We start from the raw sequence: 24,375 nt of genomic DNA on the forward strand, positions 1-24,375 counted from the left end.
TCCATACCTCTGCCACGCGCTAACGCAAACACTTCGGCCATTTAACCAAACACAGACTCAGCAGACGAGAATAACCCTGAAGCTCACTCTGACATTAGCGAGGAATTCAATCATCTGTGTGTGTGTGTGTGTGTGTGAGTGAGACAAGCAGAATTTACACTCACCGGCCACTTTATTAGGTACCCCATGCTAGTAACGGGTTGGACCCCCTTTTGCCTTCAGAACTGCCTCAATTCTTCGTGGCATAGATTCAACAAGGTGCTGGAAGCATTCCTCAGGGAGTTTGGTCCATATTGACATGATGGCATCACACAGTTGCCGCAGATTTGTCGGCTGCACATCCATGATGCGAATCTCCCGTTCCACCACATCCCAAAGATGCTCTATTGGATTGAGATCTGGTGATTGTGGAGGCCATTTGAGTACAGCGAACTCATTGTCATGTTCAAGAAACCAGTCTGAGATGATTCCAGCTTTATGACATGGCGCATTATCCTGCTGAAAGTAGCCATCAGAAGTTGGGTACATTGTGGTCATAAAGGGATGGACATGGTCAGCAACAATACTCAGGTAGGCTGTGGCGTTGCAACGATGCTCAATTGGTACCAAGGGGCCCAAAGAGTGCCAAGAAAATATTCCCCACACCATGACACCACCACCACCAGCCTGAACCGTTGATACAAGGCAGGATGGATCCATGCTTTCATGTTGTAGACGCCAAATTCTGACCCTACCATCCGAATGTCGCAGCAGAAATCGAGACTCATCAGACCAGGCAACGTTTTTCCAATCTTCTATTGTCCAATTTCGATGAGCTTGTGCAAATTGTAGCCTCAGTTTCCTGTTCTTAGCTGAAAGGAGTGGCACCCGGTGTGGTCTTCTGCTGCTGTAGCCCATCTGCCTCAAAGTTCGACGTACTGTGCGTTCAGAGATGCTCTTATGCCCACCTTGGTTGTAACGGGTGGTTATTTGAGTCACTGTTGCCCTTCTATCAGCTCGAACCAGTCTGGCCATTCTCCTCTGACCTCTGGCATCAACAAGGCATTTCCGCCCACAGAACTGCCGCTCACTGGATGTTTTTTCTTTTTCGGACCATTCTCTGTAAACCCTAGAGATGGTTGTGCGTGAAAATCCCAGTAGATTAGCAGTTTCTGAAATACTCAGGCCAGCCCTTCTGGCACCAACAATCATGCCACGTTCAAAGTCACTCAAATCACCTTTCTTCCCCATACTGATGCTCGGTTTGAACTGCAGGAGATTGTCTTGACAATGTCTACATGCATAAATGCACTGAGTTGCCGCCATGTGATTGGCTGCTTAGAAATTAAGTGTTAACGAGCAGTTGGACAGGTGTACCTAATAAAGTGGCCGGTGAGTGTATATTGCATCACCGGTTGACTCTTGGAAGGGGCATCAGTGAGAAGAATTGGAAAACTGACATTCATTGTGCCTACAATGACTGAAATCGGTTTTCATAGTACCGTATTTTCGCGACTATAAGGCGCACTGGATTATAAGGCGCACCTTCAATGAGTCGCCTCTTTTAGAACTATTTTCCTATATAGTGCGCACCGGATTATAAGGCGCATAGAATAGAAGATACTGCAGTAAAACGTTTGACTGGGGTTGCGTTATGCATCCACTAGATCGGGCTGTGCTAAATCAAACTTTATTAAGCGTTCACTCCCATGGTAACATTGTTCAAACGTTAATGCGGATATTAACAATATCTCTGAACCTCCAACTTTCTTGATTAATGAACAGGACGGAATAGATGGTGGCGCCTCGCTGCGGACCGTCAGCTCGATCCCGACATCCAACTACGAGTTTTTTAACTACAGCAGCTTAAAATACGCTGTTGGAGCTGGAATTACCACGGCTGCTGGCACCAGACTTTCCCTCCAATGGATCCTCGTTAAACAGTATGGATCAACCAATTGATTCATATATATGGCGCTCCGGATTATAAGGCGCACTGTCGTTTTTTTGAGAAAAAAAGGATTTTAAGTATAATTTAAGTAAAATACGCTACTCAAAAGACACATCAAAATCTTCATCTCAGCTACCTTTACTGGTTACCAGTCCTCTCCCTTAACTGGTTACCAGTCCTCACCTTTCACTGGTTAGCAGTCCTCTCCTTTCACGGGTTACCAGTCCTCTCCCTGCACGGTTTACATTACATTACATTACATATCATTTAGCTGACACTTTTATCCAAAGCGACTTACAATAAGTGCACCTCCACATTGAGATACAAACTCAGAGGAACAAGTAACAAGAAAGTACAATTTCGTCAAATAAGCAGTTTCAAAACATGTTATAGAAAAGTGCCATTATAAGTACAATTTAAGTGCGACGATTTGTTAGTGCTTTGGTTTTAGTGTTTTTAGTCAAGCTAGAGTCTAAAGAGGTGTGTCTTGAGTTTTCGGCAGAAGATGTAGAGGCTCTCTGTGGTCCTGTTGTCATCAGAGAGCTCATTCAACCATTAAGAAGCAGGACAGCAAAGAGTCTCGATCTTGCCGAGTGCTTTTCTCTCAGTGAGGGAGGAACAAGCAGCTTGGCAGATGCAGAGCAAAGTGTGTGGGTTAGCAGTGGCTGGCAGCCTTTCAAAAGATGGGTACTTTGGTCCTGTGTGGCCAGCAGATCAGGTCCAGTCTACATCCAGGACATTGTCCAACCTTACGTTCCTGCCTGCTCACTCTGCTTGTTGCTTCCTGACAGAGAGCAAAACACTTGACTATTTGATGCCAAAAAGACATCACAAATTAATTAGAAAGAATATTACTGCCATCACAGACCAATATCAGCGACGATCATATGCTTTATTGAGCTCAAGTTGAGTGCGAACTGTCGTACGTACTGGTCTCAGGTATACAGGGCTGGATCCAAACAGTCAAAGAAATGACCTCCTAATGTCTATTTCCAACTACTATTCCTTGACCTCTGTGGAAAACGTCATTGGGTCAAGGAAAGAGGTTTAGGTGAATTCATGAGGAGTTAGGAAAAGACACGTACAGAATCCAATTTAAATATTGCCACCGCAAGGAATTGTGGGACGGAGTGATGTCCTTCCTTTCGTCAAGGACAGTCCAGTGGTTCCTAGGCTTAAGGAGTAAGTAAGGAAGCGGCCCTTTCCTTAGCATTTGGAGAGCTCTTACCTTGGGTACGAGCTGTTTGAATTCTCCATCCAACCAATTCAAATCCAGCCCATGTGTATCCCTTGTCTTCTTGTCGGCTCGTCTGCTATTTCGTGTGTTTCCTGTCTATTAGTGTATCTCTTGTGATTTTCCCTATATATTCCCAGAGTGCTTCCTGAAGGAAATACAGTAGCTCATAGTTCTAAACTGGGCTCCTTCTTCAGTCTTCATTCTCAGAAGTATGATGTAATATCGTAACTACAACTCGCTCACAGCGAGCACACCCTAACTTGTGATTGTAGCTCCCAAGTTTTCCGCTTTCGGTCTAACAAACGGGATGGCTGCACTTCAATTTGAAAACAATTTGAAATCCAGAACATATGTGTACAGTACCAGTCAACAGTTTCGACACACTTTCTCACTGAATAAACATTTATTCTGGTGTGTGCGCATCAGACAGGAATCTCCAATACAGAAATGGCTATATAAAACTCATAAACAGTCGTGCAGTGGATATGGGTGTGGTGAGCTTCGGCAGTTTCGCCAATACAGAGGTGGGCCCCTGAGCTTTTGTGCGTGACCATGGAAACACAGTAAACAAACTGGCATATCCTTGGTCAGTGATAATTCACTTACAGCAAATAAAGGACATGCAGGAATTTCCTTGGTGTGGCAACATTTACAGGTGAAACTGGAAAAATTAGAATATCGTGCAAAAGCTCATTACTTTCAGTAATTCAACTTAAAAGGTGAAAGTAATATTTTATATAGACTCATTACATACAAAGTGAGATATTTCAAGCCTTTATTTGATATAATTTTGATGATTATGGCTATATTATATATATATATATATATATATATAATTTTTCCAGTTTCACCTGTATATTTACCGTTACAAGAGAGCGCAAAGGTAACTACTTTTATTTTTTTTGTATTTAATTGTAACTTTAATGTAACTTCAATGTAACTGTTCGCGGATTGCCGGCCCTCCACTGTGCGTCAGGCCTAACAACACCCTGGAGTACAGCCTCTCGTACCTTATTGATTTAATATAAGCTGCAATGACCTTTGCTTGTTAGTTAAAAATATTGGTCTATGAACCAATTTCAGCCAAACTCAATCTTACCATTATACAGTTTGTGTAGTGTGCTATTTACACTCTTTTACCATCACACTCCATTTTAAATGTGGCCCCGGGAAAAATATGGTTATGCATTTTGCTTAATGGGTGGTTTGTGTCAATGGGGATCAAAATTCTATGCAAAAACATTTTATCTTTCTATCTTATTAGACAGACTTATTTTGAGTTTTGTAAAGTGATACAGGGCTCTAAGTACTTACAGTAATACTCGCTAGATTGGAGAGCTCCACCTGGTGATACAGCATGGAAACGTACCACCAGCGGCAGATGCTGGGTCATGAAGAGGGTGTACGTGGTGTGGTACATCAAACGGCTCAACCGACGTGTGTGACAAACCCACAAGACTTTAAAGTGCAGAGCAAATATTGCAGAGTGACAAACGGGCTCGTTCAACCTCACAGGAGTAAAAGTGAACAAAGACAGACAAAGAAGCTGGTGAATAATTCCTCCCAAAAATAACACTGTGTTCACTTTGATTACATGGGCCAACCTGTTCTTTTACTGGATGTGGACATGTTTAATGTGTACTTTCTGCTAAGGTCTTGTCTGGGTCTTTCTGCTAACACTTTGCTGTAGGGGGGGTCTTCAGAGACACTGTGAGAATGTTTGTCTTATGGTCTGGTCTGAGTAAACATATGATCTGGGAACGCCTCTGCGTGACCGCGTCATGAAGCACGTGTGAAATGTAACCAATGGTGAGCTGGTACGTCATAGGCGGGCAACGCCAGGACCAGGAAGCTATAAAGGGACCCGAAGGGCAGGACCATTCATCTCTGTGCCTTCATCTAGTGCGTGTGGAAGCGACTGATATGGCTGAGCGGTTTGTCCAGTGTGCCCCCCCTTGCACCCGTTTTATTACGGGCAGGGACTCGCACACCTTCTGTGTCGTCTGCTTGGGCGTGGAGCACGCTTAGTTAGCCCTCGAGGGGGCAAGCTGTGGGGACTGCGAGCGCCTGTCCTGGCGCTCCCGTCTCTCTCGTCGAGCCCTCTTTGAGGAGGACGGCTCGATGAGTCGCGCTCCCCGCGGCGCCGGTTGGGCTCGTGCCGAGGCAGAGGGCCGGATGTCTTCGTGGGGATCGCAGGTGGATCTTGCGGAGGGTTGCGGGACGGCCAAGGCACTTTCCCGTCCCTTTACCCTTTACTCAGGCTCTCGTACCTGGCGTCCTTCGTCCACCCCGGACGAGACGCCGCTCTCACAATCCTCCAGCTCCAAGGAGCTGGACGTGGTGACATCGAGGCGCCTCATTCCCCCGCCGCCACCCAAGAACTGCTGGAGGTCCTCACTCGAACCGCTGATAAACTCAGTATCAGTTGGCCGGCGGATAGGCAGCAGCCTACTATGAGTGGTAAGCTGCATGAACGGTTTCTGCCTTCCCGTAGAGTACCTCCGTGCCGGTGCTTGCCTTTCTTCCCGGACGTCCAAGCTGAGGTGTTGGCGTCCTGGGGGAAGCCGGTGTCCACTCGCGTGTACAACCCGCATACGGCTTTGTACTCGTCACTAGCTGAGGCTAGGCAACATGGCTATGCTAGCATGCCGGCCGCGGAGGGGGCCCTGGCGGGTCACGAATCCCCCGCGGCCGTGTCGCTTAGGACACCGGTGGTGCCCACCAAGCCCCTGAGGACCACCTCGGCGCTGGTGGGCAAAGCTTATTCGGCGGCAGGGCAGGCGGCTTCCTGTCTGCATACATTGGCACTCGTCCAGGCGTATCAGGCAGAGCTGCTTGCCGAGGGGAAGGAGCTAACGCCGGAGGTAGTTCGTGAGCTGCGGCACACGGCTGACCTCGCGTTAAGAGCCACCAAGGAGATGGCCAAGTCTGTTGGCCGCTCCATGGGAGCCCTGGTGGCCACGGAGAGGCACCTGTGGCTGAGCCAGTCCAGCCTCAAGGAGAAGGACAAATCCTTCCTCCTTGATGCCCCTCTTTCCCCGGCAACCCTCTTTGGGGGCGCCATTGGGGCAGTCGCGGAGAAGCTCCACGCTGAGAGGCGGCAGACTGAGGCGCTCAATGCCTTCCTTCCCCGACGACGCCACGTCCGCGGGGCTGCAGGAGAGCGTCGCGCTACGTGCACCCCTTTGCCGAGGCTGGGCCGTAGCACGGCACACTCAGACGGGGCCTTCTCGCGGCAGAGCTTGTCTGAGGACGGCCGCCTAGATGAAGGCTTCGTCCAAGCGGCCCTGACATTACAACTACCAGGGCTCGGGGGGTGATCCCCACCGGGGGGGTCAGGGTGTCACTGCACTACTCGGTGTTCCCATCCCCCCGGTACTCTCCAGGAGTCAGGCCGCTGTCCCCGCCGTTGTTTCCGGCAGAGGAGGGTTCCGGCTCTACTAGACCAGCGCTTCCCTGCCAGTGCGCTGTTACAGGGCGCTGTGTCTGTTGACCCAAGACTTCCAGAGACCAGCCTCGAGGGGCCGGTTCCCCTGAGAGAGTTTTGGGGAGAGTGGCTTGCCCTCCCCAATGTATCTCAATCGGTCCTGCATACAATCGACAGGGGTTACACCATCCAGTTCAGGTGGTGGCCGCCTCGATTTGGGGGGGGGGGGGGGGGGGGGTACTACCCACAGTGGTGGACCCCCAGCAGGCTCTGGTACTGGAACAGGAAGTACAGGCTCTGCTGCAGAAAGGAGCCATAGAACGAGTTCTACCTCCAGGCAGAGAGTCAGGCTATTACAGCCGCTACTTCATCGTTCCAAAGAAGGATGGGGGTTTGCGTCCAATACTAGAGCTACACCGTTTGAACCGCGCTGTCGCGAAGTTGAGCTTCGAGATGTTCACTCTCAAACAAATCGCGTCACAGATCAGGTGTGGTATATCACGATAGATCTTCAGGGCGCCTACTTTCATATACCCATCCTCCCACAACACAGGAAGTTCCTGAGGTTGCTTTTGGGGACAAAGCTTACCAGTACTGGGTTCCTCTGTTTGGCCTAGCCCTCTCACCCCATACTTTTACTAAGTGCGTGGATGCAGCTCTGGCACCATTACGTCTCCGCAGCATCCGCATCTTGAACTACATAGACGACTGATGGATTTTAGGGCCATTCGAGCGGCTAGCGGCCCAACATCGAGATGTTGTGCTCGCCTGCATCAACAGTCTGGGGCTGAGACTCAACGCCAGGAAAAGTGTGTTGTACCCAGTGCAGAGGACCACCTTCCTGGGCGTGATTTGGGATTCGACCACGATGCGGGCACATCTGTCTCCCGCTCGAGTCGACTTGATTAGTAGCGCTGGGCAATACTAAATGGGGAAACCAAAAATTGCTCTGAATAAACAAAGAGCGGAAACGTTCAAAAAAGTCAAAATGCAAAAATCAAAATCTCTCTTACCGAGGATATAAGGGAATACTCAAAAAAGAAAACACAACAAAAGGACTCCGTGGTAATTTGGTAGTAAGGCCCTCGAGGGTTCAGGACAGACTCCACTATGTGCAGGACGAACTGACATGACACACTGGCAGGTGTGACAGTTTTCTGTGCTTTGAATTAATTAATTTATTTTTATTCACACAATACCACTTGAAACATAATATAGCTGGGGGGGGGTACAAGATTAATTGGGTAAGGTGAATGGGTCTGCCAAAGAAGCTAAAGAAAAGCTTATTCTTGGGGGCCCATGATTCAATTTAAATTTAAAGTGGTAGCACAAAACTGTACTTTCTCGCCTAGCAGGTCTCTGTAGATCGTTACATTACATTACATATCATTTAGCTGACACTTTTATGCAAAGCGACTTACAATATGTGCATTTCCACATAAAGATACAAACTCAGAAGAACAAGTAACAAGAAAGTACAATTTTCATCAAATAAGCAGTTTCAAAACATGTTATAGAAAAGTGCCATTATAAGTACAATTTAAGTGCTACGATTTGTTAGTGCTACGGTTTGTTAGTGTTTGGTTACCAGTGGCTGCCCGCATCCAGTTCAAAACGTTGGTACTCATGTACCATGCTGTGAATGGATGGGGTCCAGTCTACATACAGGACATGGTGAAACCCTACATCCCAACCCGCACACTCTGCTCTGCATCTGCCAAGCTGCTTGTTCCTCCCTCACTGAGAGAAAAGCACTTGGCGAGATCGCGACTCTTTGCTGTCCTGCTCCCAGATGGTGGAATGAGCTCTCTGATGACATCAGGACTGCAGAGAGCCTCTACATCTTCCGCCAAAAACTCAAGACACACCTCTTTAGACTCTACCTTGACTAAAAACACTAAAACCATAGCACTAACAAATTGTAGCACTTAAATTGTACTTATAATGGCATGTTTTGAACCTGCTTATTTGATGAAAATGGTACTTTCTTGTTACTTGTTATTCTGAGTTTGTATCTCTATGTGGAAATGCACTTATTGTAGGTCGCTTTGGATAAAAGCGTCAGCTAAATGACATGTAATGAAGGATTCTCTTTTTCTTTGTTCATGTCAGTCTTTTTCATTTTGTGGCTTGAATTGTCATTTTGTATATTTAACAATTAAAATAGCAACAATAAAATCTAGCTGTTCTTTTGGGCTGTGTGGAGATGGGATAGTGGTAACAGCTGATGTTTAGTAGGTTTAAGGCTCACCATCTTAGTCCAGCATCCTAACGTCAACAAAAGCAGAGCATTATTGTTTTTATAATACTAAATACTGGACAAACTGAGATTTTGGCCTGATGGTAGGATGGTGGAGTCTTCAATAATGACATGTTGGCAGTGACAGACCTCACACAATGCAGCGTCTCTTCGACATGTGCCTGTCTCTGTCTGAACATTTTAACCAAAATACTTACTGCATTGAACTGGGGTCTTATTTCTTTAAAAGGAAATCTTCACCACAGGTACTTTTGCACAACATCTCTGAAGTCTTTTGTGGCTGCAAACTTAATAGCGAGTTTGCATCGTATGACACACACTCACCATGGGAAGTGAAACCTGAAACATGAGAGAATCAAGCCCCCCATTTTTATGTTGATGTTATCGAACAGTAATAAGAAGTATAATTTGGTTTGGTTAACTTTTCATTGTGATAAGCTCAGAGCAGGAGATAGGAATTTTGAATCTTCCACACAATATATGTAAAGATGCATCAAGCGTTTGTAAATCTTTCACATTGCAGGACAATAGACAAACACATCTTTTCTGTATGAATCCTGATGTCACCATTACCATGAGAAGTTAAGAGCTAAACTTTTGTCCAAAGCCCAAGAGTCAATTTAGGCTTCTGATGCAGAAAGTGGTGAATTTCTAGGGTTGACGGGTTGACGGGTTGCATGTTGCCACTTTTGTGTTTTTCTCTCATTTTAAAAGAGATAATTCTTTGGTTCTTTTGTTATTGGTTCTTGAGCGGAAGCATAGACAGTAGTGGACTGTTTATTGTAAAGGCTCAGCCTCTGCATCACAACTTCTGATTTTTATTAAAACCACTTCAACGCATCGTGAAGTCATTTATTCCAGCCTTAAGGTTTTTTTTAACATAACAACAGCTTTGGAAAAAAAAAAACATGTGAATTCCTTTTGAGTAGGCAAGAGTAGGATAGTAAGGTGGATGTGAAATAAGAACAAAGATAGACATTAAGTCTTTAACTTGGTCAAGGAATACAGAACTACAGTTATTAAAGAGGGCTTCCTATATTTCAGACTTTTTCATGGTGTTTTTGATCCAGTCAAACATGGTTTCGGACAGGAAAGAGTACACTCCGGGACGCTTGAGCATGCCACACCCCCTTCCAAATGACGTGACACCGACAAGAGCTCCATCGCACAAAAGTGGGCCTCCTGAATCCCCCTGGAGAGTTTGGATACAAGACATGTCCTTTGTTATTCACATACATGGAAGTCCCACCAGTGGTTTCTACCTGCACAACAATTCTCCTAACACACTCACCTGACAGGTGTCGACCCTGTTGTTACCATTAGAGCCGGCACATATCATGCCTCGGGTGATGACAGGATTCAGGCCGTAGTAGTCTGCGGCGTTGCACTTCTGCCGGTCGATCACGGTCACGTTGGCGGCCATCAAGACGTCCGACGCCGTACCACGGTTTTTGGTCGCCCCCCATCCAGCCACCCGGCAGATGGTGTTAGCCTCGGGGTCTTTGGCAGCTTTGTCCAACGGGAGAGATTTGACCGTCTTGGTTTGCTTCACTGGTTTTTTGAGCTGAAATTTGAAAAAACGAAATGTTAATTCTTACCTTCGGTTCTTTGCCTTTTGCTCTAGTCACAGCCCGATGGAGGGGGAGTTTGTTGCATATTTGCTTCTTATATAGTGAAAATAGTGTAAATGCTTCCTTACCTTGAGCAGCATGACGTCATTGACCTTATCTGTTGCATCATAGCAAGGATGAGCAAAACTTTTCTTAACCGTGCGGACCTGCCTGGAGTCCTTTTCCTTTTTTTTGGAGTGCACCCCAAGAAGCACCTCCTTAGCCCTGCAGGAAACAGAGTTTTATTAGTTAGTTTAATACTCAGAGGGCATACATCTATGATCAAATGAACTTATATATATATATATATATATATAATTCTTCTAACACATTAATAACAAAATGTATGAAACCGAACTTCACTGAAAAAACACCATTTAGATCATAAACTTTTTTTGCGTGTTTCTCACTATATTTTTACTGACTTAAATTTGAATTTTCTTTCCTGTAATCCACGAAATGCAAATAAATCAATGTGTAAATGTGCAAAACTGAAAATATCAGGGAAAACTAATGAGTAATATTTACTTTTAAGCTTTTACTCGTAAGCTTTTATAAGTTCAAATAAACAGTGTCATAATGTCATCAGTAAGAAACCAAAGATGTGTTCTTACCCCTTGCAGTGGGCCGCAGTGAGGACCCATGATAGGTCGATCAGTATCCCCCCACAGTCCGGTTTCTGTGTCAGAGCCATGAAAGGCATGGAGTGGGGCTCCACTTCTGTCCCACCGATGATCTCAGAAGCATCACCTAACATAGAACGAGGATGCAAATCAGGGAGTCGACAAACCAAGACCAAAACGAATGAGCCAATTACAGCTGCGCTCTAATATTGAATGTACAGCATTGCTTTGCATTGTGTGATGTGAGCAATGTGTAACTTACCTGGCCAGACGACGAGGACAACCACACCAGAGATCAAAACAATGAGATCCTTTGGACGAAACATTTCTTCTTCTCCTTCTCTTTGATAAACGCTGGAGGCTCTGAAACTCGCCTCGAATCACACACTTGTCTTTATACGCTTGTCTGGAAGGATGTGGTCTGACTGGGGGAAAGGCATTAGTCAGCAGAACGGTCGCAGATGCAACATGAGGACCCCTCGTCTCTGTTTAGAAGCCTTGTGGTAACTGTCATTTCCGAGGTATTCGTTGTGATTCTGATAAGCCCCTCGGTGGACTAACAAGTTGATGACATCATTTCATGATTCACAGGAAATCTTGAGAGAAGTGGAACATATTGGACTCCGATTGGCATTTTTTTTTAACCTTTAAAGTTACATTAACCCAGTTTGGACCTACTATGGAGGAAGAAAAGATTATCACGAGCCACCGTCCCTACATAATTGTAATAAAGGTTGATTTTTTATTAAAAGTATTGATAGTAAACCAGATTGCTCCATCGTAAAAAAGCAAATAAGACGACAAGCACCTTTTTCGAACAATGGAAATAAGGTCTTTTATTGCAAAAAATAACAAATACTTGGCAGAAAATAGTTCATTGCAGCTGTAATTGTTTTAATGTTTTGAGCAAACCAAACCAATCAATAATTTCCCAAATTTTACCAGATTGTACGTTTCTGCAATTGAGTCGATTATCAGCTGTTATTCTTAAAATCAGAATTTGACTCTTCAATGTGGTCTCAACATACACACAGTACATACAAATGAGAAATACAAGAAAATATAAAGAAATAAAGTCTACGAACAACAATGATCATTTTTTATTTCATTCATTTTAACTTAAGGATTCTAAACTTATAGAATAGTAGAGGGTATAGTCCCTTAAGTAAAGCCACAACTATTAATGCCACATCAAGAACCACCACATTAGTGTAGCACTCTCATTAGCAGGGAGTGAGCACAGAATCATTATATTCCATTGGCCTTTTAGGTGGGGGTTTAGATTTAGTGTTAAATGTTGCATGAATGAAAATGCAATGGCCCTTAACTGCCAATCAAATGGTCCTTTTAAATATACTGGAAACAAAAGACAGGTTTTTCCAACATTTCAACTTCCATAAAGACCTGGGACTGATTTGGAGCATAAAGTCACTGTTTAATTTGAGATATACAGTGCACAGTGCTGCTGCAGGGATAATGTATCATTGACTCCTGTGTTGCGCTTTTTGTGTTGTTGAACTTTAGTGTTGTGGTGGAGTCTTCAATAATGACATGTTGGCGGTGACAGACCTCACACGTTGCAGCGTCTCTTCGACATGTGCCTGTCTGTGTCTGAACATTTTGACCAAAATACTCACTGCACTGGGGTCTTATTTCTTTTAAACGGAGGTCTTCACCACAGGTACTTTTGCACGACATCTCTGAAGTCCTTTGTGGCTGCAAACTTAATAGCGAGTTTGCATCGTATGACACACACTCACCGTGGGAAGTGAAACCTGAAACAAATAGAATCAAGTCCCCAGAATTCTGTATTTTTATGTTGATGTTATCGAACAGTAATAAGAAGTTGAATTTAGGTTTGGGTTTGTTAACTTTTCATTGTGATAAGCTCGGAGCCGGAGATTGGAGACACGGGTCAGACACAAGTTTCACACAGGTCTCCAGAATTCACCGTCCATGTTCAGTGATGTTGTGAAATTACACGTCCCAGATGTGAAACTGCTGGTCTGCTCCAGCAGAGAAAATCTGAGAGCCGTCAGGGCTTACGGCCAAATGCAGAACTCTTTGAGAATGACCTGAAAAATATCCAACACAATTTATTATGAACTTTAAATACCTTCTTTGAGTTGTCTCAACGTGGATAAAAAAGATCGACAGAAGACCACTCTCATTGTCACAAAGTCAAAGCACTGTGGGGAAGGTTTCACTTTCATGTCATCATTCAGTGTGAAGTAGAAACACAAAAGGCTTTGTCATCTGCACATTAACGCAACAGTAAGTCAAGAAAGAAACAGACAACGTTTAGCACATTGCCGATTAAAGGAACTCCTCAAAGAGTGTCACATTGCTTCAGTGATATCAAAATCACCAACATGAAAGTAAATAAGTTCAGAAAGATATTTTAAAAGATCATCTCAGGCTTTTTACCTTGTAAGTCTCTCTCTCTCCCTAGACAATACCTTGAGGTATTGTGAATGCACGGGAAACTCATGTCATAGCACACCCAGTGACTTTCGATGCGTTCACTTCACAGTAAAGCATTGTCTGGAAGCTTGTGACACAAATGACTCAGCACAAAATCACTATTGAATAACTCAGTGATAGATGACGCAGCTGCAGATTGAAACTATCACGCTGACACTGCTCTTGGAATACTCGACGTTGCAGGTGCATGGCGCTCTCTGACCTGACATCCGGTAGACCGGGCCGAGGACGGGGAGCAGGGGGCACGACCAGCAGCTGACTTGGTAATGAGGAAGGCCGTGACCTGTGACCAGGCACTTCTTCTTCTCGGCCCATCGCAGAGAACAGATCTGGAGCCGGAGTCATAAAGAACAGTCACTCTGATATGTGTACACACAAGACTCTGTAGGTCTGTGCTGAACTGTCCCTTGTATCACCTGAGAATCTGTGTTTGCAGAAGTCACGCAAGTCCCCGAATCTGTGTCCCAGACTCTGAGCTCTCCATCGGTCCATCCGCCTCCTGTGGCGATCATTCTTCTCTGCCACGGACACCAAGCCATTGCCTGAACACAAAAATAGACGTAAAAGAAGAAAACAGCTTTGTTTTCATTTTAGAGCCCCCCCGTACACATACTGACCTTAACAGCGCTGGGCTGTCTCATCGTGGAGATCGGCTGACGTGACCATGTGACCCCCGCCATGTCCCCACCCCAAATACAGAGGAGGCCCTCTGTGGAGCCGCTGGCCAGCCGGTCGCCTCCTGGGGACCACTGGAGGCCGCAAACCGCCTCGGCCTGGACAATAGCACCCACCAAAGGCTCAGGAGCCCGGGGGTCCAGGTGATGGATGCGTCCGAGAGCAGAGCCGCTGTAGTCAAGAGGGTCAACGGTCATTCCTGCACAAGGACTTTCACGCTTCATATTGATGCCAATTGTGATGGCCTTTATTTTTCTAAAGCTATGTTTCCATTTGATTGCAGAGATCATTCCGGCTCTAATGGCGTTTGGAGAGTTCAGAATGATGCTGGATTTTTGTGTAACTTTTGCTTTGCGTTCTGACAACACGGACCTGCTGAGTAAGTGCTGGTTCCAGGAAAGCCCTCTAACCACGGAGAGGTGTGACGGCAGACACCTCATGTTTCGCTTGTGTTCGACATCCCACAGCTACCAAAGTCAGAGTGAGAGAGAGAGAGAGAGAGAGAGACCACAAACCAGTCATTCTGCTGACATATACCCCCCCTCCCCCCTTCCAGCCCCATACAACACGCTTGCATCAATCCGTCCCCGCCCGCCCCCGTCTTTTCGCTCCATCACGCCACCTGTATCTCTCCTCGCCGGGTCCCGATGCTGAGGGTGCCGCCGTCCCTGCTCCAGCTCAGGCAGGAGATGGACGGCGTCGGATGGCGCGCCAGTCCTGGGTGTGGACTCGGGTCCAAATATCCCACCAGAGAGCCAGTTTGTGAATTCCACAGGTAGACCGAAGAGCCCAGTGCTAACGCGATCACACCCTTACAACTGCAGTCGAGAAGGTGAGTGTCTGAAAAGGAGAGGAATGGAAAAGAGATTGAGAGTCCTGAGTCAAGCCCGGACAAACTGTGCTGTCATGTTTGTCCCAATCCAAAGATCTAAAAACATTAAGAGCAGGGGTTATATGACTAAGAGGGTTGAGGAAAACGACAATAGTCCCCAACAGAAAACAACGTTTTTGTTTATTTGGGTAGTTGTTTTGTTAAAGCTGGAAGCTCTAAATCCTTTTTGCCATTAAAGCGTTAATCTATGCGATTAATGTGCACTAAAATGATTTATCTCCGCCATTCTTTCAAATTGATGCTCCGCAAAGAGACCCGTCCTCCCATGACTGTGATTGGTTTGTTTCAGGGTCACGGTCGATCAAACCAACGATGGCAGCGAGTATTACCCAATCAGGGGTTTAATAGGACGCTTCTTCACAGAATTTGGGTGGGATTATTTGCATGGGATGCTGCATTGAAGACAGTTCGGAAAATACGGGACAAACCCTGTTCCGTATTGATTCAAAACGAGAAGCGCTATTTCATGCTCAAATACAGGACAATTCAGTATTTTAAGGGACGGGTCGCAGCTCTAATTCCATCACGTGTCAAACAGAAGGGAAGTGAGTGGCAAACGGACCACTTTACACACCGCTAGGCTAAGCTAGCTGCTAGTCTACTTCCATCTCAACGTCTACCCTGCAAAGGACCACCACTGTGTCACAAAAAATAAATATTTGAATTTGCAATAAATGTATTTCAAAATGTGTAATTGATTGGTCAATGTTTTATCTATTGACCGCCCTAATTACAATATTCTTTATTGTCTTGTTGACCTATGAGAAATACCTTGAGTTCTTAAATGCCCCAACAAATGCACTATTACCTCCAATTTACATTACATTGGTCTCTTTTGTCCAGCTGTTTTGGAAAAAGATGTAGTCTTAAATGAAAGTTAAGCTGTATATTTGAGACACAGACGAGTTAGGCGGACTAACAGCTGTTGGTTTGGTCTCTTTTCATATATGAGGGATTTGTTTCTTCCTCTTACAGTAGTCATTCAGCAGCGACGGTGCCGCCAACTTCACCACTGACTTTCCCAGCTGACTGGTGGAAGTTTTGTCCAAGAGAGCAAAGGGCTGCATAGCACGTCTTCTCTCATCAGAACCTGTAATGCAAAACACAGTTACAACGCATGAAGACATAAAGACTCATAAAGCTCGACCCAGGCGTTGTCCCGGTGTGACAGAATGTGGTATCACTCAACGACACATTACACATTTTGGGGGGTTAGGGTTACCGTGACACTGAAGGCAATGTGAGATTGGAGGGAAAGAAGAAAAAATGATATGCACCTTGATGTTCTGGAACTGCAGCTTCCCACACCCATCCCTGTAAAAAAATAAGATTTCTTATCATTTCAATTGAAGAATTTTTTTTATTTCATAACGATGTTTTGGTCTCAAAAGGTTAAGAGTGTCGTCTTTAAAAACTTAACCGCCCATACAAAAAAAAACATAATGAAAAACCAGATCTGTTGTTTTTGCGTTTGTCCAAACACTGAATTTAGTTATTAATCGATCATGTGATAAATAAGAGACAGAGGTACGAGTTCCTAAACCAAACCTGTTGTGGGGTATTGTCTGGTGCGGGCCGTCCCCTGGCAGGAAAGGAGCGTGGTGTGTGTGCTGTCTCTGATGATCATAGGAAACACTTCATCACAAAGTGACAAGGAATGGACACCTGGGTGTGTGTGGAACTGTTATGTTTTTTCACATGGCTCTATTCAGACAACAAAACTGAAATAAATCCCTGTCCCACTTTGACTGATTTTGGATTCATGAAGTCATTTATTCCAAATTAAAAAGGGATATTTTTCAGATACCAGGAAAGTATTTAACAGTTCAACCTTAAATGTTAATTTGCAAAACTTTGGGGTAACATTTGAAGTAATTTACTAATATGTCCATAAACCGTAGCACTAGCAAATCGTAGCACTTAAATTGTACTTATAATGGCACTTTTCTATAAAATGTTTTGAAACTGCTTACTTGATAAAAATTTACTTTCTTGTTACATGTTCTTCTGAGTTTGTATCTCTATGTGGAAATGCACTTATTGTAAGTCGCTTTGGATAAAAGCGTCAGCTAAATGACATGTAATGTAATAAGATAAGCATTCCTGTAGCAGTTTTGCCCTGTCATGTGATTTTATATTCTGAAAATTGTAATATTATGCGGTAAATATATATATCATTTTAAATGTAATTTCCAAAACCTGGAAGTGGAAAAATCCAACCAATAGTTTTCAATAGACACCCAAATTCTTCTGAGAAGAGTAAAATATGATATTTGAAAACTATAGCATGTATTCGTAGCCTACATCGAAATTGTGGCCATTGGCTGCTTCATTCATTAGTATTTTTAGCGAAAACAAAAAACAAATTTAAAGTGAGATCGCTTTATGTTTAATGACGTCACACAGGGGTCCGAACAGTACCGCGGGGCGGGCCTCTTGCCGCCGGTTCGCGGAGCCTCGGCGGAGAATCCAGCTCCAGTCTCTGGCGGACCGTGTGGAGCTCAAAGCTGGGCTCGCGCTGCCGCCAAGTGGCCAGCGGGGTGCTGGCAGCTGGACCCCCGCTGGCGCTCTTCTGGATGATCCGCCTCCTGAACCGCTTGTATGAGACACGATGGGCGTCGATTCGTCCCTGAGACAAAAACCGAATGCAGGAAACACAAAGAAAGGCTCAAAAGTCACAGAAAACAACTGACACAAACTTTACGCCTCTACGGGTTTCAAAAAGCACAACTACACTAGTTATCGAGATAAATAGCAAAACCTCCGGTTAAGAATTTCAAAGCAAAAGCATTGTGAGGATGTTTTTTCTTTTCTTTAAGATGCTAGTGCAAAGGCCAGATCTTGAAGGTGCAGTATTTGGCAATATCCAGTGGTGAGGTTGCAGATCAGTTAAAACCTCGAATTGTATTTCACCAGAATTTCTTTTAATTCATCCAACTGCATTAACTAATTGGTTTGATTTATGTAAATAAAGGAACATTGTGTGTTAACCGGCGAGTTGAAGCAGATTACATATATTCCACTTTTAAATTTCAGCTAATTGAAGAGTAAACAATATAGATTAAGACAGTACAGTCCCGAAAACGAGGTTGTCACACGGGGCCGGGTCTAGACAGGCATGTATGAGGGGGCAGCCACAAATCTTGAGGGGGCATTGTGCTCCAGCACCTAGCTCCAGCACCTAGTTTGAGGGGGCACAACATTTATTTGAGGGGGCCAGGCCCCCTCTTGCCCCTGCCTAGACCCGGCCCTGTTGTCACATGCCTTCAACGTACAGCAGCACACATCATGTACCCATTTTCATTTGAACTCTACTCTTATTTTGTAGAACGTATCACGCGCAGCTTCCGGTGTGGCCGTAGTGTTCTCGCTAACTTCAGCCTGTCTCCGGGACTTTGTGCAGGAGCCTCCCGTCTCTCTCCGCGGTTCACCCCCCTCGCCTCCAACATGGAGGCCTTAGGGGGCTACCCTACCAAGTCCACCAACCCCAAAGCTCGCACTCTGACGGTCGTGGTGAGCATGACGGTCGGCGTCGGGTGTTTGCTCCTCCTGCAGAGTCAGCTGAAGCCGAGGAAACCCGCGGACTTCTACGCGTTCACGGTGAGGGACGCGAAGGGGAGGCCGGTGTCTCTGGAGAAGTACCGAGGAAAAGTGAGTCCGCGACCCCGGTTTGCTGAGGAAATGCGTGCAAACTGTTTGTTTTCGACTCCTCGTGTTTTTATGACGCGCGTTTCGTGTGGCGGCGAACGCGCACTGACCTCCCCCCTTCCCCGCTTCTCGTCTCCCCCTCTTTTGCCAGGCGTCTTTGGTTGTAAACGTGGCGAGCCGCAGTGAGCAGACGGAGGCGAACTACGTGTCGCTGCAGGAGCTGCACCGGCAGCTGGGGCCCTCTCATTTCAACGTCCTTGCCTTCCCGTGCGGCCAGTTCGGGGACACGGAGACCGGCACGAGCCGGGACATCGAGGCCTTCGCCAGGTCCACCTACGGTGTCACCTTCCCGTTCTTCAGCAAGATCAAAATAATGGGCTCGGAGGCTGACCCGGCCTTCAAGTTCCTCACAGGTCAGTATCGAACCCTGAACACAGAGGCGCAGTACGCCATCACGTGGATGAAGGTCCCCAATATATAACCCAAAGACATGAGGGATTCTTTGAGGAGGGAACTTGAACATCTGTCTGGACCAAACTTCTGCTGCCACCAACAAATGTTAGTCTCTCTGAGTCTCTGTACATTTGTAATATTACATCATAAAACAGTATTTTACTCACTCCTGTTTTCTTATCACTTATCATCCCCCAAACAAGTCGTAGGATGTTAAACGTCCGTCCCTAACCTCCTGAGCTTATCGAAATGACAAGATTGTTCAGAAAATAGAATGCACCTTTTATTTGAATGTAGTCTTGTAACTGTAAACCTATACCTAAATTTGGTGAAACACCTCAATTAGTCACCTATCTCTCTGTTAAAATATTAATATTTCCATCTCTGTAGCATAGCTGCTCGTTGTACCTAACCCTTCAGAAGTCTAAGTTTCCTGTCATCTGCTGTAAACTGTGGTGGCCTCAGGGTGGGAAAGTAATACCCTTTTTTCCCCTACAATTTGTATTGTGACAGATTTCAGATGTTGCACTAATTTGATAAATAAATTGTTCTGGCTTAAAATAGGCTGCAACATCTGGTGATTTCATCCGATAGTTTCCAAATACATTATACCTTAGCGTGGATATGAGTTTAATCAATTTTACACTCTTATTAATAAACCTCAAATGAATTAAAATGCAACTCAGTCATGCAATAACCCGTCATTAATAGTTTTAGGTTGTTAAATGCACTGTTAATGAGTTCTTGATGTGTTATTTTTCCAGATTCGGTGCAGAAAACCCCCAAGTGGAACTTCTGGAAGTTCCTGGTGAACCCAGAGGGGAGAGTGGTCCGCTTCTGGCGGACAGAAGATCCCGCGGACAGCGTTCGGCAAGAGGTCACAGCCTTGGTGCGAGAAATCATCCTGAAGAAGCGGGTGGAGCTATGAGAATCCGACAACATATCGGACACACACCTGTTTAAGTGTGAGTGTGTGTATGGCGGTACATCGGCCCCTTTCCTTCTCGTTTTAGCGGCAAAGCAAACAACTGAACTCTGAAGTGTTGCAGCCGGGCCAGTGGGTTTGGAACATGCCAGAGGAAAAGATTCCACTTCAAGCCATTGAAGCATGCGTGCGTGCGTGCGTGCGTGCGTGCGTGCGTGCGTGCGTGCGTGTGTGTGTGTGTGTGTGTGTGTGTGTGTGCGTGCTCGCGCTTGTGCGTGTGTGTGACCTTCCTGCGGTTAATAGTGACAATCACAAAAGATATTCCTCATCATGACCACTGCTGCAGCTGAAGGATTGTTTAGCTGTTTGAGGTGTATTATTCACTACAAATGTTTAGTTTAGTGGGTTATCTGTACCATCTCTCTCTCTGGTGTTTACACTAAAATCTCTTATGGAGGAGCATAAACTTTTTTTTGCCATTTTGACTGATTTGAGCCCAGCATATTGTTAATCATGGATCCAAAAATAAAATTAAGTCATGACATAGGAGTAGTTTGTTCAAGTTTTAAAACTTAGAAAAAAAAGCTTAGAGCCAAATCATTAATCTCTTTAGTGCAATTAAATGTTTTTTCTACATTGTATAACAAAGTCAGTAAAATCGAGGGTTAAAAACTGTCAAATCCCGACAGTAACAGACTGTTAAATTGAAATCGGTTAAATAACCATCAATCATTTGACAGTGAACACCGTAAATATGTCAGCAGTTATTTTGCCATTCATATATTGTAAAAATACATTTAATCCCTGTTAATTGTACTAGAAGTTTTACTGACGACAGAAATGCACCGTAATATGGAAATCCTTCAGTATTGTGATTTTTACATTAAAAATGTAACTTACGTTAGATATAAAGACCATACGGTGAAATACTGGCAGCTGTGGTTGCAAAAACTCCACCCTAAAAATAACAGTGTCAACGAATTAGACATTACAGAAATTTTTTTCTAACAGAACCGGTATTTGTTCACGGTAATTTGTTCGTTGACGTTGCAGTTTTTACCGTGGAGTTCTGACAACCACAGCTGCCGGTATTTGACCGTATATTATTATATTATTATTATATAAGTAAATTACCGTAAAATAATGGTTCTGAACTCAGACATTACGAGCTGTTTTTTAACTGTAAATTTCAAATACGTTGACGCTGTCATTTTTACGGTGGAGTTCTGGCAACCACAACTGCCAGTATTTCACAGATGTACAACCATGGACTGCATATGAGAAGTCGACATTGTCACGGTGACGTGGACCTATGTTATGAACACTTGACGTTTCCTCATGCCATATTGAGATGTTTCCATTTCTGGAATGTAGAGGAGGGACAAAGCAGCAGCGACCTGTCAATCACAGTTCACTCTAAAGAACATGGTGAGGAGGTCTCCTGGCTTGTGGGTTTAGATGGACAGCCGGAGGGCAGCAGCAGGTAAGCTGGGGCGCAGAATTGACCAGCTAACAAGACACTGCCTACCAGCCACCCACGTGGGGAGAGCTGAAGAACATCTTGTTAATGCTCCTTATTGTCCCAGAAGCCCATACATTTGAAAATATTACCAATTGCCTAAAATGAACCACTTAAAGAATCAAGCTCCTGTGCAAAATCCTGCTTGTATTTCCTGATGTAAATCAAAGCATCTGGAGGAATGAGTAATAAACAAAAAGGTAAATGTAATAACTGTTTGGGTAGCAGAGTAGAGTGAGCTGACAAAAGGAACTTCAGCTAACATTACACTGCCTCCCAACCAGCTACAGCACAGAGGCCCATGCACATCAATGGAATGAACAACGTTTGGCTGAATATCCAATTTAAAAGGGACAGTTAACCGCCAAAATATAAACAAGCTATTTTATTCTATATTTCTTATCTGTCGTAGTATGGATCTGTGAGTTGCCACAGCAACGCCTCTCAAGACATGTAACACAACAATATTGATTACGAGCGCCAAAGTAATATATTTATAGTTTTTAATTTGGGGTAAACTGTCTTTTTTTTATACCTCATTTACTATTTCCTCTCCCAAATGTATTTATCAGGTGAATGATAGGCAGAGAGGTGTTTGAGTTCAGTAGCAGCAGGGAGGAGTGCAGCTGATAGCTGTCAATCAGATAGCACAGCCAGCATCAGTACTGCCACACTGTCACCACCATCAGAGGCCTGAGGAGGAGGATGCAGCCACCACAACTAACCCTAAAATACAGACTTTTTCCCCGTCTTTCCTTGAAAGGGTCAAATCTTTCTGCATTCTCCTTAAATTGTCCTGGTTTTATAAAACAATCAAAGATCCGCTCATTATTAAAAAAAATTGTTTAATGAAAGACCTGTAATTTGAAAATACTTTTTATTCAACCAAGCTCATTTAAATGGTCTTATTTCAATAAATTCTGGTTAAGGAAGCTCAGTTTTTTGCCACCACGCAACAAAGCCATGTGTTTAGAGATTGAAGTGGTCGCCTTGGTAGCAACGATAAACAGCTCATAACGATGAATAAAAAGCAAAATAGCTTTTTCTTTTCATGTTTTTCTCAATATCAATTGATAAATGTCTTACCCAGTCGTTTGATGGTGCACCTGTCAGTTTCATCTCCACCTTCCATAACTTGGTCGTGCCCGGTGCACCTGTCGTCTGCTCTCCCGGACGGACTCGGCTCCCTAAATACTCCATCGGGCGGACGGTGGAGCGGGAAGTCCCGTTATCTGCTCTGCTATTGGTGCTTTGTCTCTTTTTTTTCATTAACTAGTCCTTCACTGGGATTCTCTCCGCGTCCTGGTTTCTAAGGGAAACAAATAGATACAAACAAGGAAAAAGCAAGAGCACCGCGGTAATGTTTTAAAGGTGGAGGCGGCAACATGTTGTCAGCGGATGATTTAGACACGGACCACACAGTTCATTATCGAAATGACAGACTTTGCCTGTTTGAACAATTAAACAAAAACAGGAATTAACATCTACAGCAGATGATTGTTTTTGTCTTTTAATAATAGTCAAATAACTACTATGATAATGATAGACAAAACATAATGGATTGCAATAGATCATAAAATAACAATATGCCTATATTATGTGTACAACATTTTTGTGGTTAGAAGGGATAGTTTTTAATTTGAGTTGTTAGATACAATATTTGTATTAACAACTAAACAGAAATCATACTAACATCAATTGCGATGGTGGCGGATGGAGTAGCGTGGTGCGGTGGTTGTAGATTTTAATATTTTTGTATTTATTTAACTCAAGTAAAATATGTGAATTAACAACTAAACTGGCTTTAGAATGTTAAGAAAATATTATATGTAAATAGCGCTTACACTATAAATAAACACCAACACAAAAGACACATTGCTGTGTTTTGAATATTTTTGGATAACCTCGTCCTCGTCTTATGGAGAGCTCTGGCGCTAAGTGGGCCGAATGGCGCGGGCGCCACCTGCCACGTCCATATGTGCTCGCTCACCACGTGCTCGAGCCCGGTGCTGGGCGACAGGTGCGCGCTCTGAGCAGCTGGATTGGTATTAATAAAGGGCCAGAATGCACCTGTGACGGGATATCGTGAACGTGGTGCTCGGCTCACAGTTGTGACGTTATTCCTGTATCAAACGGGACGCACTCGTAAACAGCTTATTCCTGTGAACCGTTTGTGGCCGTACGATGGTTTCCTCATTCATCCCTTTAAAACAGTGCTTTATTTCTTAAATGATTGTGGCTTTCCTTAAAATATAAGGTATTCCCTTCTTACTTCTCACTTGTAAAAGAAAACGTCTCAAATAAAATCAGAACTAAGTGTAAGTGATATTTACCCAGAGGTCTTTGCGCATCCACTACAGCAGCACAGTAGGCTACTAATGATTGCTTTTTTCCTCTCTTTTCCCGCGGGGCTCAGTCTGGTTTTCAGGCTCCCTGCAGGTTTGGCTTTCGTCACCTTAGTAACTCATTGTGTCTGGGCCCTCCGCCCCCTCCCCATTTCCCGCATTGTCCCCCCCCCCGCAGTTTGGCGGTACCTTAACCGGTCAAATGTGTCACGAGCAGCCTAGGATTTATCTGCAGTAAAGGAGTCTGTGGAGGTTTGTGCGATGGACAAAGCGCCCTGTTGGATTCATACGTTGGCAGCAGGAAGTTAAGGGTCCAAACCGCAATGCCAGTTGTTCTGTTCAGTAAA

The 24,375-nt window shown here is 44.6% G+C and overlaps 3 protein-coding genes across 4 annotated transcripts; 1 reads left to right on the plus strand and 2 right to left on the minus strand.

Annotated features, from left to right (window-relative positions):
- Positions 1-9,625: 9,625 nt before the first annotated feature.
- On the minus strand, positions 9,626-11,698 carry LOC119224448 (granzyme A-like). Its single transcript, XM_037481401.2, has 5 exons — positions 11,350-11,698; positions 11,079-11,214; positions 10,554-10,689; positions 10,146-10,418; positions 9,626-10,046 (listed from the first exon to the last, which is right to left on the minus strand). Exons 1-5 carry the CDS (start codon positions 11,411-11,413, stop codon positions 9,888-9,890), a joined length of 768 nt encoding a protein of 255 aa, XP_037337298.2. The 5' UTR covers positions 11,414-11,698; the 3' UTR covers positions 9,626-9,887.
- A 252-nt stretch (positions 11,699-11,950) lies between these two features.
- LOC119225570 (cell division cycle protein 20 homolog B-like) lies at positions 11,951-23,602 on the minus strand. Its single transcript, XM_062562376.1, has 11 exons — positions 22,770-23,602; positions 17,560-17,767; positions 16,687-16,754; positions 16,416-16,452; positions 16,112-16,228; positions 14,869-15,086; positions 14,619-14,713; positions 14,189-14,417; positions 13,988-14,113; positions 13,774-13,900; positions 11,951-13,162 (listed from the first exon to the last, which is right to left on the minus strand). Exons 1-11 carry the CDS (start codon positions 22,950-22,952, stop codon positions 13,065-13,067), a joined length of 1,506 nt encoding a protein of 501 aa, XP_062418360.1. The 5' UTR covers positions 22,953-23,602; the 3' UTR covers positions 11,951-13,064.
- Positions 18,472-22,515, plus strand: gpx8 (glutathione peroxidase 8 (putative)). Of its 2 annotated transcripts, XM_037483527.2 has the most exons (4): positions 18,527-18,789; positions 18,938-19,199; positions 20,004-20,204; positions 21,421-22,515. In XM_037483527.2, exons 1-3 carry the CDS (start codon positions 18,586-18,588, stop codon positions 20,165-20,167), a joined length of 630 nt encoding a protein of 209 aa, XP_037339424.1. In that variant the 5' UTR covers positions 18,527-18,585; the 3' UTR covers positions 20,168-20,204; positions 21,421-22,515. The 2 variants fall into 2 exon arrangements, with proteins under 2 accessions (XP_037339423.1, XP_037339424.1); XM_037483526.2 differs by lacking the exon at positions 21,421-22,515 and having other exon boundaries at positions 18,472-18,789; positions 20,004-20,706.
- Positions 23,603-24,375: the final 773 nt, after the last annotated feature.

This window comes from Pungitius pungitius, chromosome 5 (genome assembly GCF_949316345.1).
Source record: "Pungitius pungitius chromosome 5, fPunPun2.1, whole genome shotgun sequence".
In the NCBI taxonomy this organism is placed as follows: domain Eukaryota; kingdom Metazoa; phylum Chordata; class Actinopteri; order Perciformes; family Gasterosteidae; genus Pungitius; species Pungitius pungitius.

Bases quoted from the DNA above. Each gene is read 5' to 3' on its own strand.
- LOC119225570 (XM_062562376.1), bottom strand. From the start codon at position 22,952: ATGAAAAAAAAGAGACAAAGCACCAATAGCAGAGCAGATAACGGGACT. The intron at 16,453-16,686 runs GTTTGGTTTAGG...ATTTTTTTACAG, and splicing joins CAGACAATACCCCACAACAG to GGATGGGTGTGGGAAGCTGC. The intron at 16,229-16,415 runs GTGCATATCATT...TTTGCATTACAG, and splicing joins TGCAGTTCCAGAACATCAAG to GTTCTGATGAGAGAAGACGT.
- LOC119224448 (XM_037481401.2), bottom strand. From the start codon at position 11,413: ATGTTTCGTCCAAAGGATCTCATTGTTTTGATCTCTGGTGTGGTTGTC. The intron at 10,690-11,078 runs GTAAGAACACAT...TGTTTCCTGCAG, and splicing joins ACTGCGGCCCACTGCAAGGG to GGCTAAGGAGGTGCTTCTTG. The intron at 10,047-10,145 runs GTGAGTGTGTTA...CAAACTCTCCAG, and splicing joins ACAGGGTCGACACCTGTCAG to GGGGATTCAGGAGGCCCACT.
- gpx8 (XM_037483526.2), top strand. From the start codon at position 18,586: ATGGAGGCCTTAGGGGGCTACCCTACCAAGTCCACCAACCCCAAAGCT. The intron at 18,790-18,937 runs GTGAGTCCGCGA...CTCTTTTGCCAG, and splicing joins TGGAGAAGTACCGAGGAAAA to GCGTCTTTGGTTGTAAACGT. The intron at 19,200-20,003 runs GTCAGTATCGAA...TTATTTTTCCAG, and splicing joins GGCCTTCAAGTTCCTCACAG to ATTCGGTGCAGAAAACCCCC.